The sequence below is a fragment of the Lampetra planeri genome, chromosome 17, assembly GCF_965212315.1.
Source record: "Lampetra planeri chromosome 17, kcLamPlan1.2.h2, whole genome shotgun sequence".
In the NCBI taxonomy this organism is placed as follows: domain Eukaryota; kingdom Metazoa; phylum Chordata; class Hyperoartia; order Petromyzontiformes; family Petromyzontidae; genus Lampetra; species Lampetra planeri.
In genome coordinates, this window is record NC_136123.1 from 10376810 (window position 1) to 10395834 (window position 19025).

At 48.1% G+C, this 19025-nt stretch overlaps 1 protein-coding gene across 3 annotated transcripts in view; it reads left to right on the forward strand.

The window, feature by feature from the left end:
- Nucleotides 1-6942, forward strand: part of GALNS (galactosamine (N-acetyl)-6-sulfatase) — a 52997-nt gene extending 46055 nt beyond the window's left edge. For all 3 annotated transcript variants that reach the window (XM_078602101.1, XM_078602102.1, XM_078602103.1), the window contains exon 15: nt 1879-6942. In XM_078602101.1, the coding sequence (XP_078458227.1) occupies nt 1879-1965 (87 nt within the window). In that variant the 3' untranslated portion in view covers nt 1966-6942. The remainder of the gene's footprint in view (nt 1-1878) is intronic.
- Nucleotides 6943-19025: the final 12083 nt, after the last annotated feature.

Genomic DNA, 19025 nt, shown 5'->3' on the forward strand with positions numbered 1-19025 from the left:
GTCCCAGCCGTGAGTGGCGCGTCGCTTGCTTCGCGGTGGGCGTGAAAGACGTTGTGACATTCGCAAAAAAAGTGTCGGGCGAGCGAACCGGCGTTCGTGGTCCAATTTTTTTGACGAATTTTTTAAGTCTCCTGCAAATTACTCAACACAGAGAGGAAGACCTAACAGAGAATGGCTTGACGATGACATAAAGATGTTGGTGCCAGAAAGATGTGGCACTACCTGAGCATATTGGCACAAGACAGAGAGGAAAGTGGAAACAAATGACGAAACATGCAGTGAACACGTAACGGGCGATCTGCACCCCATGGATTATGACGATTATGACGAATCAACACATAGCAGTCATCGGCCCCAACTGAGAAACTACTGCAGACTATTTCTGTAAAACAATAGCACCTTCATGGGTAGCATTGCGCAATGAGAATGGCATGAATACCAAACGCACGAATGGTTTCATTTCAGAGAAATTCAAGAATTCTGTACCGTTGACTCTTGATTATCTGAGGACAGATTGTCCAGGTTTTGGTTTAACGGTGCTCATGTGCACCTGTCATGCCTGCGCTCATTTTCCCAGGAGCTGCCCCTCGTCGCGGGTCAGTGACTTGGTTGTCACGTGATGGCAAACGTCAGCAAGTCAACCGATTATTGTTAAAAGCAATAAAAATACAGCATCACATTTTGAGTATTCACTCCCAATGTACACCCCAATTTACAGAATCGCTCCCAATTTATATACCTAAATAACAAATATATTTGTGTAACCAAATGCACACGTGTTTTGGATGAGCTGTATTTTTGTTTTGCCAAGCCATTCTTTCCCCTTACCCCAATTACTCCTGATAATTGAGTTAGCTCAATAGTTTTTTTTAAAACAAAGCGTTGCCATACTTAGAGAAAGCCACTGGGTGCTGCCCTCTCACCACGCAGTTGCAAGCTAATCGCGCCCCTTCACCCACCACTGAGCGCGTCCCCATCGTTGTGTGTTTGAGCACTTTCGCCACACAGGGGCGCCCTTTTTTAGACGCACCGGACTTGCGGTCCAGATGGAGGCCCAACTCAATGTCATCATCTCCCGGCACGGCAGCTGAACCAATTGTGCAAGTTTCCTAATTCTGCCTCCCCAATTGCCTCTGTCCTTCCAGCAGTAGAAATGGGTCCACTACAGTGTGACGTGTGGCGTGGTAAAATGTGGTCACGTTTGTTGAGCTATGTCCACCTCTTCCAACGTGTCTGGTCAACATAGACGTAAACCAAAGACTCTGTAGAGGTCCCTGTGGTGGAAGTTTTGTTCCGCCAGCAGTGTCGTGAGCACGCGTTTGCAGGGACGCACCGTACCTCTTGGCATCAACCATCACTCTCTTGTGTTTCCATCCCAGCAGCCTGCAATCAATTCCTGGAATTGGAGCCACACCACCATTGGGCAGTGGTTTCTGAATTTAGCTTTCGGGATTTCTCCACATTAACTCAGCCTAAAATGTGTACCTGCGTGTGTGTCTGTGTGCTTTTGTGTGTTTACATGTGCGCGTGTGTGTGCGGAGCGGTAGTGTAGCGGTTACCGCTCTGCGCTACAAATCTGTGGACCCGAGTTCGATTCCCACCCACGGCCAACACCAGTGACGATCTTCTCTCTGAACCGGTCCTGGGCCTCCCCTAGGCCGACTCGGCCTCAAGTTATAACCTGGTGCAGTGTGTATACATCGCCACTAGGCAGACAAAGGGAGTCGGGCATGGTGCTGGCCACCCACCCCCCCACCCCCCCCCCTCGTGTGCCGTGCCAGCACCTCGCAGATGCTACTCGCTAACAGCACTTGCCTCGACAGTCTGTTTAGGCTACAACGGGGGATCTTTGTGTTTTTGTGCGCACGTGTGTCACAGAATTGGGCACCTCCCGGATGCGAGCTGCTGAAGAAGTGCCTGAAAGCCCCGCAGAGCAGCCCACAGAAGTGCGAGTGGCCTCACTAGGACATCTCCGACGCTGGCACCTCAAGGCCTTGGTGCAATAGAAGGCTGTTCGTGTGATCTTCGCAGGGTTCATATATACAGAATTGGCATTTCAACCGGTGGTCTTTACTCGTACAGGGTGGAGAGCCTATTGGGATGATTAGTCTCTTGCACAAGGGTGACCTGGGATGAATCAGGCTGTAATTAAAGTGTGTGTTTGGAGATAGCTGGGTGGTTTCCATGGTTGGAGCACTAATCTGGCCCTGCAGAGTTCCTGGGTTAGATTCCAGACATCTATCCTCGTTTCATAAACAGCTGTCCTGATTCGTTCCAACTCACTTTGCACAATCCTGTATATTCAGTCTTGGGTTTTACATTTCTTTCTTTCACGTTCTTCGGTTTTCCTGGTCTTAACATTGTTCTTGCATTCGAGATCCCAAATTTGAATATCTCGACAAAATCCCCCTTGAAAGGCTTTCTCTGGGCAACCTCCCCTCCAAACAAAAACACTGTGAACGTCGTCCGCGCACTCTCCAATATTCTGAGCCATCAGGAAGCGTAGTCGTGGTCATTTCCCATTGCCTTCCCCCCAACCAGAGTTTTGCAGGTGACACCATTACCGCATTCAGTTGTCCATCGTACCCAGGATGCATTCTCCCAGGTCGGCCCCTTTAACGCTGGCAGCAGCAAGAACACCTCCTGGCCTGGGCGTGCCTGGAGCCTCTTGATTTGGTCGCTTCAGGGTTCGCGACAGGCGGTCACGACCTCCGTAAGCGACTCGGGGGGGGGGGGGGCCCTCGCAAGCAGCCTCCTACTTGGACCGTTGCCTGCCTCCCACGACCAGACCCAGTACTGTAAATTAACTCTCTCTTCCTAATGTTTATAGACTACATTCCTACGCGTCCTTTGCTGCGGGTCACCAAAGTCATTGAACTATCTTTGGCCTATGCCTGTGCAGCTGCGCGCTAGTGGCGTTATTTTCGAGTGTCTTCCAAACATAGGGACACGTTTGCTCAGCTCCTGGTTTCCCATGCGCCGCTCTGCTGGCATTCCATTCTGAACTGTACAGTTATATTACTGTTGGTGGCATGCCATGTATCTCTGCATTCGTAACCGCTGTGTGTTCGAAACGCTTTTCAGTCGTTCATTCTGTGTGCGCTGGAGGTTTTTTTCCGTACAATCCTGGAGGGCTGGATGGCCTCTGTGTGTGTGTGTGGTCATGCATGTGTTTGGGGAACACTTCACGTGGCCTCAAAGTGCACATGGCCTGGCACAAGCGTCGTGGTGACGTCACCGCCACTTAGTGGCGAATGGCGGTTGTTGTTGTTTGAGGAACGTGGGCGCAGTGGTTTGTGCTACAAATGCGGTGGTGTGATTTCCATTCCACAGCAAACATGTGTGGTGTTATCAGAACTAACTATGGCTATCACTCATTCCCCATTAATTCAATCCATCATCAATCACTGTCATCAATTTCGTTTCCACTGAATTCACGAATCGCAGATTCGCCCATTGCTTCCTCCCATCTATTTCATTCACCTCATCTCCACCATTACATTCATATGTACCATTCTTAACTCTCTGTAAAGTTCCTTGGTTAAGGCGCTATATGAATTACTTTAGGATAAGTATAGGTCTCCCCCTAGGTAAATTCAAAGACTCAAAACGAGTAACTGCTTCATGTGGACATGTGAGCACCGGGGAAACAAAGGCGATATGGCGTGTGTTGTGTTGGCCACATCTCTTACCCTCTTGCGCCATGTAGGTCTCTCCCCCCCCCCACGTTTTCTAGCCATGTATTCCACATTGTGTTTTTGGCATCACGTCATGAAACAAAGAATCCATTGAGAAACCTCACTGCGTGTGTCAGATAAGGCGCATGGAAGAGATTTTCCACAGGGCTTCTGAAAGGGCACACTTTCCCACAAAGCTCTGCTATGAGATTGTAGCATGAAAGTAAAACAGAATTGTAGTTCTAAGAGATTGAATTTAGTCAAATCTGAAGTGCAAAAATAAAACTATTGGTCGGTTTTTGTGTAGTCATTGGTAACTGGGCTGATATCAATTTTCTAGACTTCAAGAACTCGGTTTGATCATTTGAGCGACTGCCCAGATTTGAACGGTGCCAGCTCACCGCTTGACCTCTGAGCCGCCGCTGACACCATGTAGGTCTTAATAGTTGCTCTTCAAGACTACTTGCTCCCAACAGTCCATGAAGGCAAAGCCGGTGGTCTTTGTATTGGTATAGGTGAATTGCGTGCGTTCTGAGAACGGTGCATGGTGTATTGGTCCGTGTGCTGCGTTACAGTCCTGGCAAGCAAAGTTCAATTCCTAACCATGTTCAAATAGTGGTAAATGGTGTATATGAGCATCAGTTGGGCTTGCTCTAAGGAGGCCTCAACGTAAAAAGAGTAGTGCCTGGCTTCATGGTTTTGTCAACATGTGCATACTTGGTTCTGAACTCGGCACCCCACACGACCAGTCTGAATACGTGTTTACAAATATAATTGGCCTTCAACAATCAATCCAGCTAAATTGAGAAATATTGGTGTGTGTGTGCGTGTTTTTGTCTGGATAGAGCATATAGAAACATTTTAAATCGGCATGCACTCTATGTTTTCTCACTTGACTTACGTTTGCTTGACCACAACTGTCCAAGTTATTCTAGGAATTTTTGGACAGTGCTCCATGTGCTGGCATGAGTGTGTGACTTCCTGAGAGCTTAGTGTGCGTGTCTGTGTGTGTGTGGGTCTGTGTCTATGCAGTGTGGGAGTGGGGCGTAGGAACTAGCACACTCCACTACGATCCCGACGGCCTGGGTTTTTGCACTGCGTCAGTGGAACTTGGCATGTGAAGAACCTGTTCCATGCCTCTTGCTAGGTCAGCTCAGCCTTAAGTTAACACTTGGTGCAGCGGTTTAATAGAGACATCAATATTGGAGAGACCAAGGCTCTTGTCCATGGTTTGGCCCCACCAATCCCTCGTGTGTTGTGCCACTCTTGGTCGTTGATTGACCAACATCCATTGTGAGTAATACCTGGACCTGACCTGGCCCCCCTTGACCAACCCTCAAAGACCAAAATGGTGAACTTGGGCCCAAATTCATCTGACCAATGCGACACAGGGAAGCCATCATTTAGCAGTGGATTGACAGTATTGCAACAGCCTCATTATCCTCCCACGGTCATGCTCTCCCATGCCCGTGGTTGCTTCTCTGCTGTCGGAATTTCAAAGAGCCATGGGCCACTACAAACTAAGTTAAATGAGGGCACATTCAGGATGCCCGGGATTCTTGGTTAGATCGCTTTGACTCGCAGGTAGAATGTTGCAATTTTAATTTCTTGTTGCGGATCAACTCGGGCCATCTCGCTGAGGTCAAAATAATTGTGCCACCTTGAGGACAGTCAATTAAGGTAATTTATCAAGAGTCCTAAACAGCAGGGCTAAATATCAGTCGCTCCTGTCTGGTTGTATCCATGCCATGCATTACATGTGAATAACATTTGTTATATTCAATGAGACCCATTTATGAAAGTGCAGGGACGATTATGCCGATGATGAAAACAAAGTATCAGCTCAAAACAAGGATATAACTTCAGTAATGGCTTCCACGCATACACACACAGGCACATGTGTGTGTTTTCTCTTGATGGCTCTCACAGATGCGAGTTTTTCCCTTTAGAGAAAAAAAGACCTGGCAATGCACTGGAGGTCAAGGCAAGAAGCATGAGGGAGGAGCAAAACAGAATGCCGTTCTAAACAGAAGGGGATGACTTAGTGTGCGGACCAATGGTCTGGCCCATAAGGTCCAAGCCACAAAACATGCTTTTTAGGCAGAACACCAAGTTTTTTTTTCCCCTCCTAATTTTTTTCCCAATAGTACCTCATGCCTCATTTCCACGACAAGTTTAAAATGCGCCAGATCTTTCCTGTGCTGAAGCCATAAACGATGGCCTTTCACTTTGAAAGTGGGGGCCGTGGCTCCGTGTGCTTGACCCATCCATGCCCCCGGGTACACACTTTGCCAGTTGTGGAAAGGTTATAACAAAAGCGTGGGTCGACAGGTAACAGGCATACATTCAGTGGCTCCATGTTTCTGTTAAGAGTAGCTTGACTTACAATCCCCTAACGCAGTAATGTCAACGTGGATGCACTTGTAATCCAACAGCCGTTTATCTCATAAAACATCAAGTATGAACAACAGGAATCAAGAACTCCGTGGGACAACGATTTCACGTGAAACCTCTCTATGCTTGACAGCAAATCAACACTCCAGTTTTGCACACCTCACTCCTCTGCTGTGAGTTCACACAAGACAGTGACGCAACTTTCATTGTATCTGTAACAACGACGTAGTTGCTACCTAGACAGCCATATTTGCAGTCGTGGAAAGGATTTTTGGGCATCCTAAAGATGAGCAGGAAACCCAATGGCCCTCTTCCTGTGAATAGGGGAAGCCCTCTTTTAAGTCCTTTCGCATGGCCTGACGGCTCCTGATGACGCTCTCGGCAGTCACCACCTCTCTTTCAGACTCTCATTCATTGGCTTCTGCTCCACATAGTGCAGCTGTGACAATGTCCCAAATAGTTGATCGGAATAAAATATTCTCACGTAGAGACAGTGCGTGTGTGGAGACTGCGGGTGCAGGGACAGTGCGTGGCCTAGCGGTCACGAGTAGGTATTACAGGGGTTGATATTAATAGAGGCCGAGTTGTTACAAGGGGGTGGTCATCTGGGAAGTTCGGGAACGGGTCAGGGAGTTCCGAGAATGGGGGCGTGGCTGGGGGCGGAGTGAGGGCCACGCTGGGGGATAAAAGGAGGTGAGAGGCAAGGTTCGGGGCTGCCGTTGGATCGGGGTCGACTGTCTTCGCGTCGTCGCTGTCTGCGCGTCGTCATCACTTGCGTGCCATCTCTGGCCCAAGTTATCTGCGTGTCATCTCTGGATAAGTTATCTGCATGAAGCACCCTAAATAAGAAATAAAGCAACCCTATACAGTTCGTGTTGTCCGAGAGTCATTACACTTGTACAGAGCCCAATTACACCTATCAACATTCCTCTTCCCACAATATTAAGCCGACTACTTTTTACAATTACATCCTCATACTATCTGTTGGGAATCACTTCCAGATAAAATCAACATCTTAACACATGAACATAACTTATCCCTAATAAATTATTCACCCAATGTAGGCATCTTTTGGTGTAATATTTTAAACCATAATCAACATTTCGTTGCTATATAAGTACACGGCACAGTTTCCCACATTATATGCATTCTTTGTGCAATAACACTTTTCATATTACAATTACTGTATTAAATTAAACTACTTACGCCTGTCCTCATGGCCCAAATATCAAAAGGATTCTTCTCTGAGAAAATACCTCGCGTCTCTCCTCCACACGGCTTCGTCACGCAATATCGGCCGTACCACTTCTGTGCCCTTCGTGAGGGGTGTGTTATAGGTTGAACCATTCCCGTGTTCTAGGTGAGGGGTGTTTTATCGATCGAACCATTCTATGTTCATACGTGTGGGGTGTCTTATGGGTAGATCCATACCCATGTTCTAAGTGAGGGGTGTTTTATTGGTGAACTCAATCCCCTGTTAAACACTCATATTGACGTAATATTTACAATAACTTTTACATGAATTCCCATTTCGCCACAATGATAGACAACAGCAGATTGCATCATTGCTCATTCTGTTAACCGATTAACATTTGTTTCAAGGTTGTTTAACATTGTGTCATACACCCACAACCCCTGAGTATGCCCCCATTTAAAACGATGTTAACCAATTACATCCGTCAAGTGACTTGGCAATGTTTGAGAAGAACGTGGGAACAAATTACAGAGACTTTATCTGTTAGTTTACAACAGAGCAATTGAACCAACATTTGCACTAAATGTCACGTAAAGTTTTCAAAGTGTAATCTGTACCTACACACAACATTTCATCCTGCACGCCGCCCCTCCACCAGACTTATGCCCTGCAAAGGTGCATTCTGCCCAAGGTCAGTTACTAGGCCACGGTGGGTATTGAGAGGGGAGTGCATCATTACGCATAGACCCCTTGGTCTCTCCAATGATGATGTCACACCATATTGTGTATTTAAATTATTGTCTTGTTTTGCGAATGGAGGCACAGACCAAAGTTCTGATGATGTGAATGGTTAGGAGATGAACTTCGTGTCACAGAGATTGTAGTCGTGCGAACATCTAGACACAAAAGACCCCTCTCCATTGTCATTACGATATATCAACATTCTGCTAGAGCACCATATCATACCTGTCAACCCATACGTTTTACCCGGATTCTTGTAAGGAAAATTTAGTAAAAACATCAATTCCTAGGCATACGTGTCTTCCCAGTGCCCTCGTGTTTGCACACACAGCACCAGCAGGTACGTTTGGCTGAGTTAGTTAAAGGGATGGCCCTGACAGGTCCAGATACCAATTGCCAATAATGTACATGGCCAGGGTTGAAACCCAGGTGACCCGGATTACAATAGCCCAGTGCACGAACCACTCCGCCAAAGATGTGCTTCCCCTGCACTCCTCCCAAACACACTCGCGTGCAGTACTTCGAATAAACAAAAGGATGATAATTGTTTTTTTACCCTTTTATCTGGCAAATTAGGTTCCAATGGTGTAAATGCTTACCCCGAGCTCTCATACTTTGATGGTGCATTGTCCTTGAGTTGTGCGCCTTTTGGCGTCATCTGGTCCAACACCATGTGAGACTAGGCTCTAAAGAAAGCTGTCTCGGGTGTGGACCAATCAATTTCAAGGACAGTGCACACATTATCAGAGTTGTCTTTTTTGTTTGCATTCCGACTGCAGGTATTGTGGTCAATGCAAACATGACTCTTTGTAAAAAAGTTGTCAGTTTTGTTGCCAGATAAAAGGGTAAAAAAAACAATTATCATATTTTGCCACTGGCAAATGAGGTTCCAATGGTGTAAACAAAAGGACTTTCCGAAACAGCAACAACAACAAAAAACAACAACACCGGAAGCACCTTTCCATGAGCTGATAGCTCAAGATTCGAACCAGCACCACATCGTGAAACACGGCGGGCACGGATATCTGTGCAGATGGAAACAGAACGACTGACTGGGGATGTTGGGTGGATGGGGCAGCCCCTTCACCGCTTTGTTGTCTGTTTCCTGCCTCTCGCTCCTCTGTGTCACTTTGATGTAGCCCGCCGTCCTGCCAGTGCTGGAAGAGGAACCCGCGGGTTTTGAGGTAGGATTAGCGTGGTGGTTTCCTGCTTTTCGTCACGTGTGATAAGTAAGCCTCCTCAAAGGGGTTGCCCATTGTACACTCACTGCGTTTGTGCCAAAGCGCAGTCCGCGCCCACCCCTTCTCCCCTCTATCCTTTTACTTCACTCACCCCTCCCCTCTCGTCCCTCGCAAACAGCCCCTAAACTACCCAGACAGAAACGTCTTCCTTTGTCCTCTTGATTTATTTTCTTCTCTCTCTCCCAATGTCACAAGTGCTCTTCATTTCGAAACTTCCCGCTGGTTTCTATATGAAGCTGCGACTGCTTTTTCCCCTCTTGAATTTCGATTGGGGCCAAATGAGGTTTTTTATTGTGGGTTTTTATGCAGCCCACATTTGTGGGCCAAATGTGAAACTTTCAGCGTTGGAGTGTAGTCACGTGTTTTACGAGTGACAAGCCACTGTGTTCAGAGCCTCACACGCAGGGACCCTGTAACCCCATATTATGACCACGTTTCAAACGTGTAATCAAATTCCTCCTTCCTGAAGACAGGTTGACTCCTCTGGCTTTGATAATGGTACTGTACCATTATTAATGGCAAGGTGCCGCTCCCGTTTAGGGAGTTAAACGGGCGCGGCACGGGCGAGAGAAGAGATGGAATGATGTGGCACGAGAGGATGTGGAACGGAGTGGACTTGTATATTACTAGTGCAAACGGTGTCAAGATCGGCCTCTGTGGAGGAAGCTCATGAAGGAAGCATCTGGGCAGTTGGAGGCAGTCGACCTCCAGCAACAACGGAGCGTAGAGGAGGGACGCTTCACAACAACGATCGGAGCGCCGGGTGGCTACAGCAAGTTGGCATAGTCAGGGGCACGGGTGGTGCATCGGCCAGTCATCTCAGTAAGTCAACCCATGGCACCGGGGCTGTCCCGTGAACTCCTGCCAGCGGGTGTTCGACACTTCACGTGGCCTTAAAGTGCACATGGCCTGCCGCAAGCGCCGTGGTGACGGCACCGGCACTCAGTGGCGAATGTTGGTTGTTGTTGTTGTTGTACCTTCATTTGAAAGATTTGTAAAACTTACAGTACAAAGGTCAGATATGTGAACATCTATGGAAATTCCTGAATGCACTTTAAAAGCGAGTAAATGTTCGCAAAATTAAGAACGCATCACTGTTCGTGAAAATGTCAGATTTGTCAACATCCATAGACAACGACAGTTTGGACCCTGCAGAAATACCGTTCTGAGTGTGGCCGGTTAATTGGTCAAGGTAGATATATGGCGGTCGGATATGCGGCGTATTGTCCTGTGTTCCTGTACAAGCACAGTGGGAATGATGGTGTTAGCAGTTTGGTTTCATGTGATGATGGCAGAACCCAATGCATGCAGATTTTGCTCGACATGTAACTATGGATCAGTCATCAGGTTCGTGGTACGTTTGATAAAAGCAACAGGCTACCGATGTATTGTTCATGTGGTGAGCCATTCCACGGCATCCTGGGTGGTAGCTGAGTAGAATAGTCCGCTTGTTCCACCAGAGTGTGGCAGTCATCAGTGATGTGCGCCCTGATGGTTTGCACCTCACCGCATTTGCAGTTTGGCAGAGTCCCTGATCTTCCATTTATGGAGGAAATATCCACACAACCTTTGGTCTGACTGCCATGGGACGAACGTTGCTCTGTGCACCATGGCACATGGGAAAGTGCAGTGCCCCTGAGTGTGGATAAGAAGTTACTTTCAAGATTTCCCATCAGATATCACTTTTCTGATATCACTTATCTGATATCGCTCATCTGATGTAGGTCTTGTTGGAATTCCCTACACCTCTGTTGTAGCAGACGGACAGAAAACATGGCATCTGTGCAGGACCGCCCTTTCCTGAAACTGCATTGGGGCTCCGCAAGCCTCTCCTCAGCGTGCCTAGCAAGGCGAAGTTGAATAATTCTTGCCAGGACCTTTCCCGGCACACTGAGGAGTGAGATGTCCCTGTAGTTGTTACAGTCTGTGCGGTCCCCCCTTCTTAAAGAGGGGGACCACCAGGGCATCCTTCCAATCCTGCGGAACCCGTCCAGTGGTCCAGACTGTTGTTGTGATGTCATGTAGGGCAGTCTGTGCACAAACGCCACCCTCCCTTAGCATTTCTCTTGGGAAATCATCTCTGCCCGGTGCCTTTCCTGGTTTCAGACTCCGAATCGCCTTCAATACTTCCTCAACAGATGGCACCTCAGCCAGCCACTCACAGGTGGTGACTTCATCCAATATTTGAGGCATCGCAGCCTCAGCAGGGTCATCCCCATTTTGTCTCACATTGTTTTCCAGGCTGAGGGATTTCCCCTCCCCCAGGACCTCATGTAAATGCTCAGCAAATCTGCAACCCTTTCCTGGGGGTCAGAGATTGGATCACCGTTCTTTTCCACAATGATGGTAATAGGTATGGCGCTGCAGGTTACTTTTTGATGGAGTTAAAGAGTGATTTGTGATCGTGGGCCATTGAGGCAGACTCCATCTCCCCAGAAACCCGCGATCACCACCCATCCTTGCAGCGCCTCATGGCCCTCCGAATCTCCGAGCGAAGGCTGCAGTAAGCCTCCTCATTCTCCGACGTGGGATGCTGTAGCCGATGAGAGTGGACCTGTCGCTTTTTCTCAGCCAGCCTAAACACCTCCTCTGTCAGCCAGGGTCTCTGGGGAGGTCTGAACCATGTACCCAAAGCAGCCATTGCAGCTGCATGAGCCACAGTCCTAAATCTCGCCCATTTCCCCTCGACATCAGTATGAGTGGGGGACAATGCCAACCCCAGCTGCAAGCAATAATGCAATTCTCGCTTGCAACTTTCACCAGCTAGCTGAGACCATGCCACTATGAGTTTGAATGGGGTCCTGGGTGTACACCCACCACCGGAGTAGAAGAATGGCACACGCATCTTACAGATGACAAGTCGATGGTCAGTGGGCAGATCAGCTCCACGGTAGGTCCTGGTGTCAAGGACATGGGCCTGCATTCGCTGTTCCGTCACTATGTAGTCCAGCAGATTTTCTTGCTTAGACCCGGCATGCATCCATGATGTTGTGTGGATACGCCGATGCCGGAACAGCGTGTTGGTAATTATAAGCCCATGGGCTGCACAAAAATCTTGCAGCCTCCTGCCGTTATTATTGAGCTGATCTGGCTCATGCCTTCCAATCACTCCAGACCAGGTGCTAGCATCATGACCAACTCGGGCATTGAAGTCACCCAACAAGATGACTCTATCCCGAGGCGCCACTTTACCTAGCACCTGTGACAGGAGGTCATAGAAGGCATCTAACTCATCAGCCTTGCCTGCATCCCTCCATGGATGTTCGTCTACGGTGGGGGCATAAGTAACCATGACCACCACTCCTCGCCTCTGGTTGATGGGAAGGCGAGCCCAAAGTAGCCTGGGGCTTACAGCTTCCCACACCTCACCGCCACGCTCCCATGCCCCCTTCATTCTTTTGTTCAGAAGAGCCACTCCCTATTGTTTGGCAGTCTCCTGCCCCGAGTCGAGGATTGTCCACCCCTCATAGTGGCAGGAGCCAGAGCCGGTCAACCGGAACTCCTGAATACCACAGAGATCCAGGCGGTACCGGTCCAGCTCCCAACAGAGGAGTGGCAGCCTCTCCTCCGCAATGAGCATTCGAACATTCCGCGTGGCCACCCGTAGTGGGGTTTTGTTGTTTCTGGAGAAGCCCCGAGGGTAAGGATTCAGTCTCCTGGCTCCGCCAAATGGGGTTTGGCCAGGAGACCTCATAGACGCCTGTCCCCCCGGGGCCTCCGTCAAAAGCTTATTAATTAAAATTTTCAGTCGTGGTTTTGTGGTAAATAATTGAAGGTGGAGGGGTTACCATCCCCTCGCACCTGTCCAGAACCCCAATTTGGCCGCTGTGGTGGTCACAAACGCCATGAGGGGAATGGCCAATCTAAATAGGCCCTCCCCCCACGGCACTGCCCACCACAGCGTTGCTGTCCGGCACCAACGAGGAGGTAGGGGGTAGTTTTTGCCGGACTACTGAAATACACCCGTCCTAGGATGGGCAAAAGGCTAGCATATATTTATTACAATTACTAATTCTGACAGGGGGTTGACCCAATCCATGACACCTATGGGATTATTAAAACTAGTCGCACTTTGTAGGACGTTAACAGCGTTTTTACTATTGTAGTAGGTTCGAATTAGGTGCACACACACGCAACTTGGAGGCAACACTATTTATTAAACGGTAAATAATATAACACTCTACATGAGGTGGTGACCACCTTCCTCAACTCACTAACACTCTGGAACACGACACAGACTGGACCAGGCAGGCAAAGGCCTGCCTGGCCCAGGACGACGACTCGGGACTTGACGACCGAAGATGTCTTCACCTTGGAGTACAGTACAACAGCCTCGCTCTGCGTTCACACCACGCTTATATTTGGTTTTGCGTGGCTGGCTCCGCCCCGGCGTGGCTGGCTCTCTTCAGGCCACGCCTCCCTTCCCAGGACACGCCTCACTTCCCCCACCTCTGGGAGGGTCCGGATCCCTCCACCACGTGACCCCCCAGGCACCCCCTTGGGGCCCCCAGCCTTCGTACGGGCCGACACAGTAGTGACCTTTCTCTGTCACTACACTATGGCTAGACTGGACTCTACCAGAGGAAAGTGGAATGTCAACAATGGGGAGGAGCACCATTGCATTACTCATTTCAGCAGAGACAGTCTCACATTGAATGATGCCATGTGATGATCACTGATGACATCGTACTGTGCTTCTCTCGGGAGAGACATCGGAGAGAACAGAAAATGAAACGTCTTTCATTTTTTTGAAATGCATAATCGACACTTTATTTTACAACGTAAAGGCACCAAATTAATATAATTATTTTTTATACTGTTTGTCATTTTATCCGTCGGCGGTATTCTTGACAATACTGATGGTGATTTGTACCTTTTAAAGTCCAGTCAAAGTGTTTCCATCACCAGCCATCATTGGGGTGGTGTTCATTACCATTGGTGGCTCCAAAGCCAGTGATATAATTCCCACATTGCTATGGAAGGAATCAGCCTCTGCATCTAACAACTATTGTTGACTTCTCACAAATTGGTACTTATTTTAACCACCTTGTAGGGATGATGGCTGAAGTTTACACCCCAAATAGGATTTTAACTTGCAACCTTCCCACCAAGTTGAGCGCCCTCTCACAGAGCCAATTGGCCTGATTATATATATCACTGTGTAACAAAAACATGTTTTTGTTCCTGTGTAGTAGGACAGTGATATTTTGAAATGTACCTATTTTCAATGAGAAAACGTGTGCATTTGTGTCATTCCTTCACGTAAAGTCTTTGTCACAAAAGCAACGTTTGTGGGGAATAATAGCCATTTTCTATACTTTTGAGGCATAAGCAATTAGAAAATAACACTTACTACCCAGGAACAAAAAGTCGTGTTCCATATTATCATTCACGATGAATTCAATTGTTGTACAGTCCTCCTCGTGTTGTTACAGACATTAGGCAGTGCACCTGTTCCTTATTCTACGGCAGTGGTGTTAATGCCACATTACTGCGGTTAATTTGTCATTTTGGCTGCGATGCCAGTGGCACATCTATACACGCTTTTGCCGCTGGGTGTTTAATGTCTGCTTAATAGCAGATGGTGCTCTGAGGTAATTCCTATGCAAAAAACAACAACATTGAGCAGGTGTAGAGATTTAACTATCAACTCTATTTCCTTGGGGTATGAACGATGATACCCCAGACTAACCGATTAATGCTGCTACTTTGATTTGAAACTTTCGTGACTGCAGGAATTCTTGGTTCTTTCGGTAAAGTCACGTAGACTTGTTAAGTAAAAAATGTAACCGCCTCTACGGGGAGGGTTTCCACATAACCATAAGATCTTTTCAGCTTTGCTCAGTTGCATGTGGAGGCTTGCCCCCTCTTTTTGCTCCGCCTGATGAAGACGCTTGTGTTGCGATCGAAACGTCGTGGGTTTTTGCTTTTAGAATTTTATTTTCTATCTACGTGACTTTACCGAAAGAAACAAGAATATAATGCTGCTACTAATGGTCATTTTTCCGCAGATGATGTTGCAAATGATGATGATAAAACATTATTTCTATAGAGCTTACTGGCTCTCTGTGAATCTTGAACCAACACAATCCTGCATTCCACACCCCCCTCCACTACGATCCTTTAACAACTGAAGCAAACATGTTTCCTGCTGTGTTCAGCCGGCCTGCTCAGGATGCACATCCTTCCAGATGAAACCCCGTGAAGAGACAGAGGGAGAGAGAGAAATCGTTGGCCCAGGGGATTCTGCCCGTGCGTGAGCTCTTACTTGAGCTCAAACGAATTTATAAAGAACATTGCGTTTTTTAATGTCTGATTGCCAACGACTGCTCAAAACAGACAAAACAAACACGCGCGTACTTTTGCATTTTGTTTGATGGGGACTACGTCTGCAATGGGAAATTCTCACTGCGTCATCTTCATTGTCCAAGAACGAACCGTGTGGCCACTACAGTGGCTGTGCTTGACAGACCCCTGAAGGGCATCGGGCACTCCATTGATTCTGGGCCTACAAATAATCACAGTAATAACCACAGACATGTACCGTGGAAACACACCCCCTGTTGTAGCTGTGTGTAGAGTTTAGTTTAGTCTAGTTTGACTTGGTGTAAATGTTTACTATTTTTTTTACAAACCAATCTTCTCCTGATGGTGGAATTGGCATCGTGACGTGAGGCGCGGAAACCGTTCAGAGCCCTCGCCGAGTGGTGCATCATCCCCGCGTTAAAGAATGGTCCGCACAAGCAAATATCACAGAACTACGTCGGAGATCCCTTCAAAGTGCACCTCATGCTCGTTGGCAGCACTTTCCGGCACAACCCGCTGCAGATGGTGACGCTCATCACGTGACGGATAGACGTTGTTAATTCTCAAAGCCGCAATTTAGCCGAATCACGTACAAATCCCATTGTAATATTACGTTTTTGTTATCCAGTCATCGGTTGCTCGGAGGTTGAAGCAATCACCTTTCTTCACTGGAGAACCGAGTTAGACCACAAGTAGCTGCCCGCAGTCTAACCCAGACTCAGTTGTGAACTTCTTTCGCACCGTACGTAGCCAACCGTGCTAATCGGAGTTGCGGGGGGAAGGACAACAAACCGAACACAAAACGCAGTTTGAAAGAAACGAGCTTTCAAGTCTATATATTTGAAAGTTAATCGCTCCAGTGGCTTCCTAATATCTGAAGGAAGAGCGTTCCAGACGGCGCGCTATGCAGTGACCGTCTAAGTGCGATGGCGAGGCAGGTGACTGATGGAACCTGCACATTCGCCCGACACTACTGTGGCCAATCAGCGGTCAAACACACCTCAGCATGAACCCTCGCAAAAGAAACACATTTACGGTAGTATCCTAATACATGGCAAGATAGCATTTGACCACGCAAAAAAAAAACGTGTTTGCCCAAAATGTTACACTATGGGCTGTACTGTGTATATACGTTTACGTTGTAATCCGGTATTCGTGAAGATGGTGGTGAGAATACTTTTTTTAATCTCCATGCACATCATCATGGTCAGCTGCTCAAATTCAAACCCCATAATCTTATTGGCTTTGGATTAGTGCTGCCTTCTCACGGAGGCATTAGTTCTCGGAGCTACCTGGCCACCAAGAGATAGTCCCCTGGAGGATAACGCGCTAATCTTTGCGGTTTTGCTTTCGAGGTTACTGCGCAAATAATGTTGCACGTGGCTCTGATGTCTGCACAGCGTATCCAGACCCGATTTTATTGCTGCTATAAATACGATTGTCATGTTACACACATCACGAGCAAAGAAACCGACAAGACCCGAAGCACACACACAACCACGCATGTGTATCTCTTCATGTTTACACCAGTCTGTTTGTAGCTACTACGTGAACACGTCTTCATCTTGTTCCGTCTTTCCTGCGTATAATCTGTGGGCGGTGGGGGGGGGCATCTGTGGACAAAGTAAAGAGAGATATCCATAATAGAGTTTTCTAGTTAGATCGCGTAAATATAAATGTGTCGTTAAAACCCGCCACCACCCGACACAGCCAACTAGTAAGGGTTGCCACGTAAACAGAACGTGGCCAATTCGTCACTAGTCAGGGGCAGCACTGAAGTTTTTTTTTCGAATTCGTAAAAAACAGGAAAATGTCATGAGCAGCAATGCATTGTGGTGGTGGTGAAAACGAGATGGTGGCAAATGATAGACAACGTCGCGAAGCAGCAGTCATTCGTGAGCCGCGTGCGGCCCCGGTGCTGCAGGTTGCCGGCCCCCTGATCTGGAGAGCCCACGGCCGTTCGTGATGGGCGAGTGGGGTTTATGGCGCTGCAGGCTTATGCGTTGGGGGGTGGGTGGGGGGGCTTGAGTGGGTGGAGGTGGTGAGTTCCAAAAATGGGGGAACCATATCTCTTTGGTAGTCTGTTCATTTTTTCTGGTTTTATAGCGGAAATGTTACAGTGCCAAAATAAAAAAAACCAGACTGGATTGCATCATGCTTCACCGTGCTGCTGGATACCTCCAGCACAACCGCACGGTATTACACTGCGCGCTGCTGATAGGCCTTCTACGGAACACCAGCCTCTAACGCAGGTGTCCTTCACTCATTTTCAGAGGCGGGGGCAACTTTCGCGAGATAAGACATCATCAGTGAGTTGAGGGTCCCCACGCATTTTAAACCATTGGGGGTTTGACAGCACGATGATGATGATGTTGGGGGGGGGGGGTGTTTCACATGTTGTGTATTGTCGGGTGGGGGGAGGGGCACACGTCAGGAGCAGCACTGAAGGCCACCAGGGGGCCGCCAGTGGCCCGCGGGCCTTGCGATGAAGACCGCTGCGACAACGAGTCCAACGGCGAGGAGCATTGCGGTGACCCGTGTAGCAGAACTCGGAGCACTGTCCCGGCAGGGAGGCTTGTGAAGCTCTGCAGCAACTAAACGCAGATTTAAGCCTCGTGTCGTTGTCACGATGAGCAATGTGGTCACGATGCGAGGCCATGTATGTACGTACGTTGAACTGCTTTCGGCACCGTACGTGGTAGCCTACAGTGGTAATCGGAGGTGCGGTGGAAGGACAACTAACGAAACACAAAAAATCAGTTCTAAAGAAACGAGTTTTCAATCTAGATGATTAAAACATTCCATAGCTCCCAGTGTCTTCCTATAATTGGAAGGAAAGAGCGTTCCAGACGGCCACAGAAGCGCATCTGAAAGCGCGCGGCGCTGTGAGGATGAACGGAGCTCGCGTAATGATGCTTTATACTCCTTGACAAGATCAACGAGGTGATTGTGGTTCATTTGTGGCAAGCACTTCGTGTGATGAGCGCGACAGTGGCGTAACTACATTATCAGGTGAGGTGGGGGCCTCAATTTTTTATTTGTCTCGCACGGTCGCACCAAGACTCGAACATTTAATGCTGTAGGGGCGCTCACGGTGGTTGTCAAGGGGGGCCCCCCAACTCGTAGCTTTGGCCACCAGGGCTGGTTAATAACCAGTTAAAGTCAAACTGGCTGTGATGTTTCCATCATACCTTCCGATGTTAGGAGTTATTTTCGACTCTCTGGTTTTACATTAACAGGTTAAATGTCTCACACTTTTACAGCCACCGTTGCTCGTTTTCCTCGATGTGGCGGTGGCTCTGCGATCTAACATTGACATGCTAATCTCTCACAATACGATGGCCACCTCCGCAGCTTCGTCGTCGTGGAGGTAGCTCTCCGATCTGACATTTACATGCAAATTTCTCACTTTAACATCACTAGCCCCGCCCACTTCGCTTACGACCCTTGGGCTACACCCATTTCAAACCT